Source organism: Cryptomeria japonica, chromosome 5, assembly GCF_030272615.1.
Source record: "Cryptomeria japonica chromosome 5, Sugi_1.0, whole genome shotgun sequence".
Lineage (NCBI taxonomy): Eukaryota > Viridiplantae > Streptophyta > Pinopsida > Cupressales > Cupressaceae > Cryptomeria > Cryptomeria japonica.
In genome coordinates this window covers 165,798,835-165,815,864 of record NC_081409.1, presented here as the reverse complement: position 1 = coordinate 165,815,864, position 17,030 = coordinate 165,798,835, and the positions used below count along the sequence as shown (strand labels likewise).

Sequence of the window (17,030 nt, the reverse complement as noted above, 5' to 3'; positions counted from 1 at the left end):
ATGATGGGGGAGTACTTTTGTTTTTGTGGCCCAATACCTATACTTTCTCATTCCAAAGGTTTACTGGTTTACTGGTTAGTGCGGTATTCCTCATCTTGTTTGCTAGCGAGAAATCTACTATGTTGGGCCCGACAAAAACTGATCTGTAAATGGAATCTCACCACAAAACTAAATTCAGACGATTGAAATAATCCATCTTCATCATTGGAAGAGTAAGTTTTGTCGTTCCAACCAAACAGTTATTTTCAGAGTTGAATCTCCCACTGACCAAATTGCCTCCATTATTACAAAATTGCAGAGATATTTCATAACATGAGATGGTTGATTACCCAAACTTCTTGTCACACCATTATCCTGTGTGACCCACTCAAAATCTTGAGATCCTGGAGATAAGCGTTAGGACGACGGTGCTTCGCACGTCGGAGACAACAGGCGCCCACCTGTCAAACCTATACTCAAGCCATCATGACAAGACAATTTACTTACGAGTCTAAGACTTAGGAATGAAACAAGGCTGCAAAAGAAGGTTACTCACGCAACTGCACCGTTTGAATTATAAATGCATATACGTATCTATTTATTTATATATATAGAACAAGAAATAGCTAGTGGGTAGAGCATAGTTGTGAGAAATAAGGATGAGTAGCGTGCATGCAGTGGTGTTTATGTATCCATTACAGGGCCATATCATCCCAACTTATAACTTGGCCAAGAAACTGGCATCCAAAGGCATCCTTGTGACTGTGGTGTGCACCCATGGCTGCTATGCTCGCATCATCAAAGCTTATAAGGGTCGTGACCCTTTTGCCCACAACGTTTACAGTATGCGATCGGCACTTGTGTCCGATGGATTGCCTCAGGACTTCGACAGATCTCTCAATCACCTTGAGTTTGATAATGCTCTCTTGAATAAGATGGAGTTCCACGTAGAGGAATTGATGGAGGATCTGCAACGAAAAGGCCCTCCAATCTCCTGCATCATCACCGACACGTTTTACGTTTGGCCGGATCGCATAGCCAAGAAATTTGGAGTTCCACATGTTTCTTTCTGGACAGAGTCGGTCATGGTGTTTTCCATATATTATCACTGGGACCTCCTCATCAAAAATGGCCATTATCCCTTTACAGCAGACGGTAAATTTTGTTCTTTTTCTATTTTAAATTATGTGTTGAGGTAATTGGATGATCGGATCTTCCTCTTTCTCCTTGATTATGTGTTGAGGTAATTGGATGATCGGATCTTTCTCTTTCCCCTTGATTACTATTCTTTTTTATTATTAGTGATTTCGTTTCTTATTTTAAACAGTAATTTTAAATTTTGATTTGTTTATTCTAAATTTTGACTTGTTTAGATGATTCATCTGTATTCTATTAGTTGTACTCTATAAGTTTCTTGATGATAAGATAGTGTCTTTTTGAACATCGTTATAAAGTAGAAGATGTCCACCAGAACGGACAGCTTAAATCACACACTAAGCTTTGACTTCTAAATTTAAAAGTGTTAAACACTCAGAATTGATTGACATTCTCTAAGCTTAATATTTTGCTTAGTGTGTGTGATTTAAGGCTGGCCCCACCAGAATAGATTGAAAGCAGTAGAATAAATCAAGTTAGATTGGCTTGCTTTTAGGCTTCAGTAAGAGCCTACTTTACAATTTTGACTGTCCCAATTGTTTAATGTAGAGTTATAATTCCTGCTTACTACTATTATACTATATATTAATAGAAGCACTAGATCATGTTCAGCTGGCACTTTCTTTGTCTAAGCATTAGTCTATGTATCAATCATGAACTATCTTGATAGTCCTCTCTTTCTATAAATATAACTATCTATTAGTGCCATTTCAAATGATTCTTTCAAAACAATCAAAGTTTAATGTATTAATGTCATTTCAAATTATTTTTAAAAAAAAATCAAGTTTAATGTATTGATTTTTATAGTTATGTTTATGATTTTATAAATAAATAAGAGTGACTATTTTCATCTATCTTTTTATTTTTTTCTTAAAATATATAACTTTATTTTATGAATGATGATAGAAGCACTTACACATCCCAAAAAAATTACTATTCTCATTAATAATTTTATTTATTTTAACATAAACTATACATTCTAAACTTTGACTTGTTTAGATGACTCATGTATATTCACACTAGCTCCTCAATAATAAGATAATGCCCTTCTCCTGAACATTGTATAATTTAGAGGATATCCAGCAAAGTGGGAGGAGATAGGCAAACAAGAGTAAATCAAAGTAGTTTGGCTTACTTGTTGGTTTCAGTAACAACCCAGACTGTTGTTTTACAGCTTGTCCCAATTGCTTTTATGTATAACTATAGTTCCGAACTACTATTGTATAGTACTAGAAGAAGCACCAGATCATGTTGACACTCTCTTCGTCTAAAAAATATCAATCACTAGTTCTAATAGTTTTGATAGTTCTTTTTTCTATAAAGAAAATTATCTATTAATACTATTTCAAATGAGTACAAAATTTAATGTATTATTTTTTAACTTCTGTTTACGCTTTTATAAATAAATAAGAGTGATTATTTTCATTTTATTTTTTTCCCTTAATAACTTACACATCCAAAAGAATACTGGGTGTACAGTAATATGACTTGGGCTCATCCTATTTGAGAAGTCATTAATGATGAACTTTGTGTTGCAGAGAACGAGCTGATAAACTACATTCCTGGGGCTCCAGCTCTGAAATTAACAGACCTTCCTTCATATCTGCAAGAGCGGGATGTATCAACGCTAGTGCACAAAATCATATACCAAGCATTTCGTTCTGCCCGCGCTGCAGATTGGATTCTTTCCAACACAATCGAGGATCTGGAGAACCAAACAATTGAAGAGCTGCAAGTTCAGTCAGGAATCCCATTTTGTTCAGTGGGTCCGTTGCTTCAACCCAAAGGCGAGGTGGGGACAAGCATGTGGGCCGAGTCTGACTGCAGGAGCTGGCTTGACAACAAGCCCAAGAACTCCGTTCTGTACATCTCCTTCGGAAGTTATGCCCATGTTTCCAAACCCCAAATTCATGAAATGGCCATGGGATTGTTACATAGCAAGCGGCCCTTCATTTGGGTTCTTCGTCCTGATGTCGTTGCCTCTGATGTGCAAGACTTGCTACCAGATGGGTTTGTGGAAAAAAGTAAAGATCAGGGTTTGGTTGTTGAGTGGGTGTCTCAGGTAGATGTGTTGTCTCATTCTTCAGTGGGTGGGTTTCTCACCCATTGTGGTTGGAATTCCATCTTGGAAAGCCTCTGGTTGGGAGTTCCCATGCTTGCATTTCCTTTGCTTACAGACCAGTATACAAACTGCAGGCTCATTGTCCAGCAATGGGGAGTGGCCATGAGTCTGGGTCACATTTCTAGGAGTTCCAACAACTTGAGGTCCACGCTGGTGCTTCGCCAAGAGATTGCCCTCACAATAAAAGAGTTTATGAATATGGATGGACAAGAGGGGAAAAGACTTAGGTGTAACATTGGGAGTGTTAGAGATGTTATGAAGAAAGCAGTGATGAATGGAGGGTCATCTCAAAACAATTTGGAAGGCTTTATAGAGTTTTTGAAAGGGAGAGAGCTGAGCCGGTTTGCTTTAGAGAGTGAATTCCACACGGAGTGATTTCTTTATAGGAGAAGCCTGGTCAAGGGGTAGAGAGGTTTATAAAATAGATATTTATAGAAAGAAGTAAATTTATTTAAATATATTTTTATTAATGAGTTTTTAAAATAAGGTTATTTTTATATAAGGAAGGAGAATAGTTGATTGTTAGGTTTTTTTTCAAATTTAATTGTCACGTTATATCTTTATCATTTAATGCACAAGTATATATCTATGAGATTTTTATTTTTTATATTTGATTTTAAGAGGTTTTATAAGGAAGGGAAAGTGAGAGGGAAAGGCATGGAATATAATAGAATATGAGATGAATGAGACGAAATAATAGAAAACAACAAGTATAGGTAATAGTAGAAATAAGATAGTTGAGAGAAAATACAGGATGATGTATGAAAGCTATTGTGTAGGATATATATGCAATGGAAATGTATTGCAAGGATCTGTGTTGAATATGTAATGGTTTATTATTTGCATTAAGTGAATGTGATGACTATAGTATGTGTATATTTTTATTTATTTGATATATATTTTACCACACTTATCTATAATCTACCACATAAATTATAATCCTCTTATTATCGTCTTTACACTAGGATATAAATATAATATTGAAGAACATATACAAATCTTTGGTTTGTACAAATATTTATATCCTCTTTCATTTTATAGGTTTGTGAAGGGGTAGAGAGGTCTAATAAATATAAAAGAACTATCCATGACATCCAAATTATAAAGAAGTGAAAGGGGAAACTATAAAATGAATCCTAAGGCCAAAACCCGTGATATGATAATAAAACCCAATCCCCCATGCAATAATTATTCAATGCTTCTATGAATAACCACCATAATTTTCTACATCTTTGACCCATGTAAAGAGTGGGCATACATTCCCAATTATGATTTACCAAAATGAAGTGGTCAACTAGTGTAGGCCCCAAACAATAAGTAAAGATGATTCATTCTCTCTCCTAACACCTAGGATCAAGAAAGTGGTGTAAATGAGGTTAAATCAATTTGTAACTACCCTTGTCACATGTAACATCTGCCTTATTGCTATTAAATTAATATATAAATCAATTAGTCTAAAAAAATAAATAATAAATAGTTCATGGAACAATCACCACCCTAAGCATCTGTGTACCCATTCCCAAGGTGTTAATGTCACATGAATCCCTCCTTAATTATGAAATACTAGGGGACCTTAGTCCAAAAAAAATCAAAGATGGAAATCAAGACTCATGGGTAGAAAGAAATAATTATCTAAGTGGTGCAACACTAACATCTAGGTACATGTGTAGAAATGTACCATACTATGTGTCACAAATACATTGGATAATTAAAAAACTACTTATGATGATTGCACAAATGATCTACAACATGAAACTATAAGGATCCATACACATGGTATGAATTTCCATATGGACATCATTGGAACCCTTCTTAAAAATTCAAAAAAATTCTCCAAAAACCTATAGTTCCTTATGGAAATATAAGTTTTTAGGCCTTCTAAGAACAATTTTAAGGTCACTTTTTTTCTCTAGAATGCATTGAATGAAAAAGGTACCTAAAAACCTTGTGAAGTTAAGAAAAAAGGGGAAGGGATATGCAAGCTTTCTCTAATGTCATGATGGAGCACTCAATGATCAATTTTTAAGATCCACAAATCTTCACAAATAAAAATTTACATTATTATAATAAATTTATACAAATAAATATTTTAAATATACATATGTCTTGCATATAAAGAAAATGATGATGAGGATGTAGGATTCAAACTTTGGTTAATACTCCAAAGGTGACACACATGTAAGCACACATGGGACAAGTGTGAGGGCATGTGTTGAGTAAAAATGAGGTGAAATAAAGAAAAAAAAAAAATTTAAGTGAGTTTTCAAGTAGATGTGAATAAGACCTAATCAAACTAGAAAAGTAAAAGACTTTTTCACACCAACTCAAAATGCTACCATGGTTATCACTTACAAGATATAATATACCAATAGGGAGCTTGATGAACCACCAACACCTCCACTTTGACCATATATGACATGGTTGTGAATGACAAAGAATTTGTTTTGTGATGTACTATGAGACTAGATTTTCATGAACTTGGAACACACAAAAAATATGTAATATCTTTTTAAGTATGATTCACTTATCATATTCCTTACATTTCTTTGTATACAATTTTTTCTATCTTATGTGGTATATTCATGGCCCAATGATGGTGGAGTATTACATTAGCGAATAGGTTTAATTTTGGTTTAGATTATGATTTAATTTAATAATTGTTAGTTAGTTTACAACTGTATTGCCTTTTTTAAGGTCATCGTTTGATTTTTAAAAATTACCTGAACAAAATGCTAGCCTTGAACTATTGTTTTGGTGGTTGAAAATACATATTGGTAATCATGTGAGCCAGGTAAAGGAATAATGTCATGCAGCTGAGAGAACTTCATTATGATATATTGTAAGAGTTTTTCTAACTAAAACTGTTGCAGTTTTATTTTGACTATAAGTAATGTTTCATGGATAGCCCTATTTTGTAGTTAAAGTTTGGATGTTTTGATTATATTGGAGGTAATTAGAATGCAGACATGGTGCAGTTAGTAATAAAGTTAAATTAGTCCACCTTCAGAAATATTGCTCCCTTTCTTGAGTGAAATATTGGAAAAAGTTAAATGCATGGGAAGTTGATTGTAAGAGTTCTCAGAGGCAATTTTTTTACGTCAAGGTTTAATATTCGAATACTATCTAGATAGATTTATTGTAAGGGTGTACATCTAATTTCTTGTTTTTATATATGGTTACACATGTATCAAACATTATTAGTATTCTTGAGGTCATTTTTTCTTCATTCAACAAGTGTTTCAATGCTTTTAAAGGCTAGCATGTGGAATCAAGTGAATAAAACGTAGCAGGGTTTAATCGAAGGTTGGAGGTAATGAAGGCAAGAGGTCTTTTATCATCTCGAGATATCTAGGAAATGAAGGCATGTGACTGTTGGGTTTCGATTCTCGAGGATTTGTTGGTGACCCTTGGAATCCCTTGGACTGATATATGTTGGATTTTCAAATTGAATAGATTACTTTTGGGCTTGCTTCAATTCTATGCTTTCTTGTTCATGTAGACAGAATTTACAATACCGCAAGTTCTCACTCAGGTGTTGTTATTCGAATCCATAATTTGGATCACTGAGCCACTCTCTAAAGACTACACTCCCCTACTAGGAGTGCACCGAGGTCACCGTCCTTAGGAGTATAAAAGTAATTACATAAACAAGCTTGAGTTCCGTCTCGAAATTCAGCCTAAAGCCTCGGGAAGTCAAGTGAATCCATACGGGATTCCTTCAGAGTATGCATTTTTAACCTTTAAATTATTATTTGCACCATTTGTTTAAAAGACCAAGGAGCTTCAATAACCAACTACTCACCTATAACCAAATCATAATCCCCATCCCTGAACGCTTGAGTACAAGGGACAACTTCGTCCCTAAACAACCTACATACTCGTTTCGGCATGGGATCAAGGCGTAAAGTATGTAGTTCTAGTTTCTAGCTATGGTTTAATGTAAACTGTTTGGTGGGTATGCAACCCTTTCTAGGGTCATTGTCCCAGATAGTTTCTCTATAGTTGCTACCCACGATGGTAGCTTTATAGCAAAAAGGCTCAAGGTGGCCTTTTTCTTGTGGCTTAAAACAACTAAGACCTATTTCCTATTATATGTGTCACCCTTAATCTGTTATCATCCATTGAAATCGTCAAGATAAAATAAATTCCAAGATCATAACACACAACCAAACCCTTATGGGGTTTTCTAAGGTTCCACTGAGCGAATGTAAATTCATTTTAAAATTAATCTTTTTTAGATTATCGATCCAAGGGGGATCACCTGCCCCTTAGATTTTAACTTACAAATGACCCTTATTTCTCATCGGTGGTTTATAGGCATGATGCCACAGACGTCGTTGTTGCAGCTTTATTAGGTGTTAAGTGCAGTAGTTCAACACGACGGCATTACCCAGAGGCACCATAGATACCGAACACTGCTAAGGTTTTTGGTTTCAACTCCTCTTGTTTAGTTGTCTATCTAAGAATTTAACTATGAATTCATAAAATCATAAATAAATATTATACTAAAACAACTATGAAAAGAAACTATTATATGCAAGTAATTACTGCTTGGAATTAAAAAAACTGAGATATAAGTATTACATGCTAAACAATTCAACCATTTTGGAAATAGTATTTTCTTGAAAGAAAATTATAATTGTAAAACTTAAACTTTATTCATGAAAGTACTAATTGCTTGAAAAATATGATAATGATAGGAGATAGCTTACAAAAATGACCATTTCACTTTAAGTATGAATCCTAAAACTTAAAAGGTACTAAATTGCTTGAAAGAAATTTAAATGATTAAATAGCAAGACTTTGGAAAAGAATTTAATATTAAGTTGTTGAAGAGAAAAACTATTAATAATAAGCTTGAGAATAACCACATTATTCATAAACCAACTAATTCTTCCATTTGAAATAGCATAAATTTTATCTTTAATTATTTTCTACAAATGATCTCTAAGGGAGAAGGAACTTAGCTTTTATCATTTGTACAAATTTATCAAACTTAACACACTATACCATAATTTAAATAATTTGAAGGAACCTACATTTCATTTAATAATAACCAAAATGTTTAATTAATAATTTATTTCATATGTTATTTGATCTCTTAATTATAATTCATTGTCAACATATTACTTATAAAAAACTCCTTATCCATTTATATCCCAAATATAAAGATTATATAGCATTTAAATAATTTTTAAAAGTAAAATCTTATTTAAATAATTAGAGAGCATATGATAAGGTCAAAAGTAAGCTTTACCCAACAATCATCCAAATATGAAAAGAAATAAAATCTGTTTTTTTTCTTTCTTTCTTTTTTTTTTGAAATAAAATTTTCAAACACTCAAATTAAAATTATTCTTTTTAATAAATATAATTTAACAAATGATTTTAAAAGTTATAGCTTTAATAGGGAAAAGCAAATAAGAAAGTTTTAAAGCTTTTTAGATAACTTACTAATTATTAAAAAAAAGCAATCTTCAAGACAATTTTATCTCTTAGTATTTTAAATTTTAATCCTCATGTAGTTAAATAATAAGTCAATTAAATCATTGGTTCAAAACTATTGGCACAATTTAAAATTAAGGGTGAACTAATATCTATTTATAAAATAAGCAATTAATTTAATATGATTATGATTATTTTTTATACAAGAGATCATAACAATCAACAATCAAATCAATGATAAATTTACTATAATTGATTTATATTCATTTTATCTAAATTTATGTTTATCAACAAATAGATTACTTAATATTTGTCTTAAATAAAATTGCCTCACAAAAATGTTATCTTAAATACCCTGATAAAATTAAATTTAAATATAAAGGAAAGAATTTATTTTTTATTTTTATGAATAAACAAATTAAGGAAGCAATCTCAACCATTAGATTAGATTAATATTAGCCCTTAGATGTAGAGTTCACCCACAACCCTAAAATCTTTATACTAATACTAAAATTTAGAACTTTTCTTCCATTTCATTTTCATGAATCTTGCAGGAAGAATGGAGAAGAAGAATGCATACAGAAGAGTTCTACAAAATCTACCATGCATGTCTATAGTTTCCAACCCCTAAGAATGAAGAAGAAGAATGCATACAAAAGAGTTCCACAAAATCTACCATGCTTGTCTGTGAGTTTGCAAACCCTTGTCATCAATCAGCTTCCTATTTGAATAAAACCCTCTTGACACGACAATTGTTTCCACTTTTATTTGTTGGTTAATATATACAAATTATGTAGATTTTTGGAAACCCTTTTGCAAGGATTGAATAGCTGATTTAGTTACTGATTTTCAAGTTTAATTTTGTTTTTGTTTTTTTTCAAATAAGGCTTTAAATTGGTTTTTTTCTTTTCTCATTTTGGTTGGGGGGGCGGGGGGGGGGGGGGGGGGGGGGGGGTGTTCTATTTGAGGCTACAACAAACCTTTCTGAAGGCTGTGCAAAGCTCCTCTGGGGCTGCAATATTTCACAGGAAGTCACATACACCCCCCCTTCTTACAGGCTTGACATGCAATTTTTATTTATTTATCTAATGGTTTTCTTTTATTAAATTGTATTTTTTTAAAAAAAAATTAACTAATTTATTTAATATTTCTATAATCATTGTTATTGATTTTGTCTATTATTGTTGTATCATATCATAAGTGAATGGTAATAAAAATTAAATTTTGTACATATCTAAGATTTATCAGATCTAATATTGTTTTCTTGTACATATAGATGTATAACTATTCATCCACATAATGCTAATAATATGAAGATTACTAGAATTAATATACATATGTTCTTCTTCTAAATTTTATATATACAATTTCAAATAGATAAATAAATGAACAATTACTTAAACTCTTATGCAGTAAATGAAATAAAAAATAGATGTATACAATTTCACTATGATAACACCCTTTCATTCAAATCAAAGGGATGTATATAATTAATCCTTAATATGTACCTACAATTTATATGAAAGGATTAATTTAATAAAGTATGTACCTATATATTAAGGATAAGTTTGTGTTCCACTTGAATTCATGCTTCCCTTTGAATGAGTGATTCTTGGTAAAATTTTATATTATCATTACTAGGGCTCGAATAGATTCCTTTCTTATTTTAAAGTGTTCTCAAGTACTTCCTTCATGCCTATGGGTCCATGCACATTGATTTTTACCCTTATGTTGGTATTTTTAGTCCCAAAATGAACCTCTTGGTTTAACCCTTCTCATCCTTGATATGTAGGTACATACTTTATCGATTGGCGAACTTATTTCATTATTGTTGAACTATCAAAGCCCCTTGTCAAAGATTATGAAATTATGTCACCCTCTCATCGAAGACTAATTGTGATAGCCACCTTTTATGAAAATGGTGATTAAATTGATCTCATGTGATTATATCCTTATTATACTCATTTATTCCTTATTATTAGTCCTCCAACTAGCTGCTTCCCATTAAGTTGATAGGAATCCAAAATACACTCAGTTCAAAGTATTTTTCCAATCTTCAACTCCTTCACCAATTCTCTCCCCCATCAAACCTATGTGGGTTGATTTTCCTCAAATCCTTAGATAGATCCTATATATATTATCTTCCCTCCTACTATCCATCTCATTTCCTTAATCATTGCCAAAGTTCTCATTTCCAATCCTGCTTGATGTTATTTTGCCTTGCACTAAGCTCTCGCATTGATTGTTCCATGGACTTGATCTCATCCCTTTGCTTAGTTAATAATTGGTTATAGCTTCAACTCCTATTTCAGTATTCCCTTGGTCTTGTTGATGTTCATCATTGCTAACTTCACTTGACTCCTTATAGTGGTGGTATGCCTTCCTCTTCCTCTTCCTTACCAACTAAGTCTTCTTGAAATTCAAATTTAATATTCATTTCTTGATTTAAGATATAATAATTTATCTCCACTACTTCCAAATACTTCCAAGATACTCTTCAAATTTGCATAAGTTGAAGTGAGCTCAAGGCCTAGACTTGAACCTTCTCTCTGATACCACATGTAATAACCCACTTAACTTAATCCAAAAACTCAACTGATATATATATATATATATATATATATATATATATATATATATATATATATATATATATATATATATATATATATATATATATTGATATCTTATTCTTAATTGTGTTTGATTCAATTGCATACTCAAGTACATCTATCCAAATGAGATAGGCATCCATCCAACTAGGATGGGCATCTAACCATATGGGTTAGGCATCTAACCATATGGGTTAGGCATCTATCCATATGGGACAAGGCATCTAACCATACAGGTTAGGAATTTTTCCATATGGGACAAGAGGTTTCATCTATCCAATCCGGGATAGGTATCTACCCAAACGGGGTAGGCATCTATTCATAAGAATAGGATATACTTTGGCCAGAAACTTTAGACTCATCGGGACCATCTAGGTCCTGAGCCACTCTCTAAAGACTACACTCCTCTACTAGGAGTGCACCGAGGTCATTGTCCTTAGGAGTATAAAAATAATTACATAAACAAGATTGAGTTCCACCTCAAAATTCAGCCTAAAGCCTCGGGAAGTCAAGTGAATCCATACGAGATTCCTTCCGAGTATGCATTTTTAACCTATCAATTATTATTTGTACCATTTGATTAAAAGACCAAGGAGCTTCAAGAACCAACTACTCACCCATAACCAAATCTTAATCCCCATCCCTGAACACCTGAGTACAAAGGACAACTTCATCCCTAGACTGCCTACATACCCGTTTCGGCACGGGATCAAGGCGTAAAGTATGTAGTTTTGGTTTCTAACTATGGTTTAATGTAAATTGTTTGGTGGGTACGCAACCCTTTCTGGGGTCATTGTCCCATATAGTTTCTCTGTTGTTGCTAACCACGATGGTAGCTTTATAGCAAAAAGGCTCAAGGTGGCCTTTTGCTTGTGGCTTAAAACAACTAAGACCTATTTCCTATTATATGCGTCACCCTTAATCCGACATCATCTATTGAAATCGTCAAGATAAAATAAATTCCAAGATCATAACAGACAAAAAAACCCTAATGGGGTTTTCTAAGGTTCAACTAAATGAATGTAAATTCATTTTAAAATTAATCTTTTTTCGATTATCGATCCAAGGGGGATTGTCCGCCCCTTGGATTTTAACTTCCAAATGACCCTTATTTCTCCATGGAGGTTTATAGGGATGATGCTACAGACGTTGTTGTTGCATCTTTATTAGGCGTTAAGTGTAGTAGTTCAACACAATGACATTACCTATAAACGTGACCCAGAGGCACCGTAGATACCGAACACTGGTAAGGTTTTGGGTTTCAACTCCTCTTGTTTAGTTGTCTATCTAAGAATTTAACTATGAATTCATGAAATCATAAATAAAAATTATACTAAAACAACTATGAAAAGAAATTATTACATGTAAGGAATTACTGCTTGGAATTAAAAAGCTGAGATATAAGTATTACATGCTAAACAATTCAACCATTTTGGAAATAGTATTTTCTTGAAAGAAAATTATAATTGTAAAACTTAAACTATATTCAAGAAAGTACTAATTGCTTGAAAACTATGATACTTATAGGAGATAGCTTACAAAAATGACCATGTCACTTTAAGTATGCATCCTAAAACTTGAAAGGCACTAAATTGCTTCAAATAAATTTAAATGATTAAATAGCAAGACTTTGGAAAATAATTTAACATTAACTTGTTGAAGAGAGAAACAATTAATAATAAGCTTGAGAATAACCACATTATTCATAAACCAACTAATTCTTCTATTTGAAATAGCATAAATTTTATCTTTAATTATTTTCTACAAATGATAACTTTACGTAAATATCAATCCTTATACTTGAAAGGTACTAAATTGCTGGAAAGAAGATTAAATGATTAAATAGCAAGAGTTTGGAAAAGAATTTAACATTTATCAAACTTAACACACTATACCATAATTTAAATAATTTGAAGGAACTTACATTTCATTTAATAATAAGCAAAATGTTTAATTAATAATAATTTATTTCATATGTTATTTGATCTCTTAATTATAATTCATCGTCAACATATTACTTATAAATAAGTCCTTATCGATTTATATTACTTGCAAACCTTTCTAGAGGTTGTGCAGAGCTCCTCTGGGGCTGCAATCTTTCACAGGAAGTCGTGCAGACACCCCCCCTTCTTACACGCTTGACATGCAATTTTTATTTATTTATCTAGTGGTTTTCTTTTATTAAATTGTATGTTTTTTTTTCACTAATTTATTTAATATTTCTATAATCATTGTTATTGATTTTGTTTGTTATTGTTGTATCATATCATAAGCGAATGGTAATAAAAATTAAATTTTGTACATATCTAATATTTATCAGATCTAATATTGTTTTCTTGTGCATATACATGTATATCTATCCAGCCACATAATGTTAATCACAACATTGACTTAATATGAAGATTACTAGAATTAATATACATATGTTCTTCTTCTAAATTTTATATATACAATTTCAAATAGATAAATAAATGACAAATTACTTAAACTCTTATGCAGTAAATGAAATAAAAATAGATGTATACAATTTCACTATGATAACACCCTTGCATTCAAATATAATTTATTTGGGGTTCAAAAATTAATTAATCTAAGGGAATAAAAGGTGTTAGTTAATCATAAAGACTTTTTTTCACTTTCAAGTAATATTGCAATATATAAACTATTATGGATGTAAATTAGAAACATAAGAAGTAGAATTTATTTTTGAGAAAGAGGAGAAATGAAACCTTTTTTTATTTAACTCATTCCTTTTCAATTTTATTTTTTTTTAAAAAAACTATATTTTAAAACTACATTTAACCTCAATTTTTTTTTCTAATAAATTGATTATTTTTTGCACTAATAATTTAGAATGAATTCATTATATATTTATTTTGTCTATAAGAAATTAGAAAATAAAGAGAAGGCTTTCTAATGGAAGATGTGAAATTAATTAATATTCACATTCATTTGCACATTTTATTTTAAGAAGAAAACTCCTAGTTTATTGATAAAAAAAAGGTAAGATATACACATCTATTCACGCATGCACACATATTCCTTCTATCAAAATCCAAAACAAGATGGTACATGCATATAGATTTCCTTATGAAAATTTGAAAACAAAAGAATACAAAAACTCTATATTATGCAAATAAAAATCTCTCCCCTCTTTCTGAAGCAAACAATATCAAAATCTTTCTCCCTTAAACTACCTAGTTTTTCAAAGAAAAACAACATGCATGCTAATAAAAATCTCATTATGGAAAGAGGGAACCTAGATCTGCAAGATGAACCAAAATCTTATTGATGAATCGCCCCTTGTTCTCCCAACTATCCTTCTTCAATCCTCATATTGTAACCTGGCAAGATCTTCTCCAAAACCTCTAAAAATCCTAACTCACACAATGCAAAATGTCTGCAAAATTCATCTATATCTAATATGATTTGAAAAAAAAAAAACTCTTGAGAATTCAAAAGACTACTTTATCACAAAACAATCAACTCCCCTTTTTTCAAAAATCTAGAACTCAATATATAGAAAAGAGAGTCATTTTCTCACTACAAAAGAATTAATTGATTTCCATATTCTTGTCCCAAAACAATTTCATGCAAAAATGATTAATTGTCATAGTGGGGGTTACATGTAAAAAATTGAATTGAGATTCTTTTCTAGAACCTTCTCATTTCCTCCTACAACATGTGCTAAATTAACATATTGAGAAAAAAAATTAAAAAAATTAATTTCATGCAAAACAATTGTTGTCATAGTGGGAGTTACACTTGACCATGAAAATAAATTTGAATTTGAATTCATTTATGGAATCTTCTTATTTCTCCTACACCAAGTGCTCAAATAGAATATTGAGAAAATAAATAATTTCCAAAATAAATTATGACCTCACGTGCGAGTCACCACTTGTTATTTCTTCTTTTAAAATTAACTCCATTCTTATTTAATTTTTCATCTTTAACTAACATTTCTCATAAAATTAATAATAATATAATAGTAGTAGTAGTAGTAGTAATAGCAAGTCATATCAATGTCCGAAAAGAGGGTTATGACATAATGTAATAAAGGGGGGCGATTGGAGTATTACATTAGCGGATAGGTTTAGTTTTAGTTTAGATTAATAAACTTTAACAATTATGATTTAGTTTTGTAACTACTAGTCAGTTTACAATTGTATCGGGTTTTTAAGGTCATGGTTTGAATCAATAAACATTTAAGTTTTCATAGAAGATTTATTTCTCTTTTGACAAATGATCTAGATTATAGAATCACAAATAAATTCAAATGTTAGAAGCTTTCAACATTCAAGCAAATATAAGGAGGTGGATTGGGGTTTCTTTTAAAAATTCCTAAAAAAAGGTGCAAGTTAAAGAGACTATATATATCTTATGAGATTGTGCAAAATTTTGAAAATCAAATATATAGAATAGACATTGATTTTTTCTCTATGAAGTTAGTATAAACCAAAATGTCATGGATTGTGTGGCTTCCTTACAAACAAAATGATAAGTTAATTGAAGAAAATATTAAGGCATTATAAACTCTACCAAAGGATCGTAAACCAAAGATATTTGAGGTGTATTAAGGATTTATGGATAATTAAAAAATAATAATTAAAAAGAGACTTTGAGAATAATAGAGAGAAATTATATTTAAAAATGGGAGATAAACAAGAATCCAAAATCATTTAAAAATATTAGAAATTTTAGATTCATGTTTCAATAGAGGAAGTTATAGAAACATAGGTATGGTGGTCAAATAGGTTGAAATTAGGGTCCCCTACATTTGAAGGACTCCAAGACTCATTAGAGGTTAAGAAAGGAATAACTATGAAAGAGATCCCAGTAGCTAATGCAAAGATGAAATTTCCCACCATCTCATCACAGGTGAATAAATAAGGACAAGGGAAACAATAAAGACCATATTATAAATAAGAATGGAAAAGAAGGTAAAGTTGAGTCATGTTAGTCTTGTTAAATTAAACTTGCCAATTTTTTGAGTCAAAACCAATGTGTTTAGTTATATAGTTAAAAGTTCCTTATAGTCCTAACATATTGAGTATCTTGCCATTTCTCAATCAAAATCGTCTATTACCTTGGTCAAAATCCTAGGGGCTAGTTATCTAGTTCATGGAGATTTATGAAAATGATTAAATCTTGACATAGATGCAAGATGGTGTAAAATAATTTTATGAAGATGTTCTTGGTTCTATTTCACCTAATGTCACAAGTTTTCAAGTCAAGACACCTTCTAGTTTGGGATATTTTAAAACTTCAATTTTTCACAAGATAGTTTACAAAAATGATTAAATTTGAAGTTTTCTAGATGTCATTTTATACAATGTGATAAGTTTTCACGATAAAATAAAGATGTGTTGGTTTTCCCTTTTATCATTTTATCAAGATTATCCAACCTTTCTTCATGGTGCGGAAAGAGTGGTGCATGAAAATTGATTAAGAGCAATATCCGTTGAATGAGAATAGAAGAGTTGCTCATCTTCTCAAGTGTCGTAATGCTCTAATTGCTATGATGAACAACTATAATTGTTATGATGAACAATTTGATTCTACTTACCTTGGCAAGTTTAGAAGAGGTAAACATGAAGGACTCTAGTGAGAAGGGAAAAAATCAATCAATCTATCATTAAGTGTTCTTCAAAATTGTATTAATGCTCTTGAATAGGATAGTTAAGATAGTTAAATAGATAAAATTGTATCAATCT

The 17,030-nt window shown here is 31.3% G+C and overlaps 1 protein-coding gene across 1 annotated transcript; it reads left to right on the top strand.

Annotated features, from left to right (window-relative positions):
* Window positions 1–583: 583 nt before the first annotated feature.
* Window positions 584–4,023, top strand: LOC131041152 (UDP-glycosyltransferase 86A1). Its single transcript, XM_057974137.2, has 2 exons — window positions 584–1,134; window positions 2,673–4,023. The coding sequence occupies exons 1-2, from the start codon at window positions 639–641 to the stop codon at window positions 3,629–3,631; spliced, it is 1,455 nt and encodes a 484-aa protein (XP_057830120.2). The 5' UTR covers window positions 584–638; the 3' UTR covers window positions 3,632–4,023.
* Window positions 4,024–17,030: the final 13,007 nt, after the last annotated feature.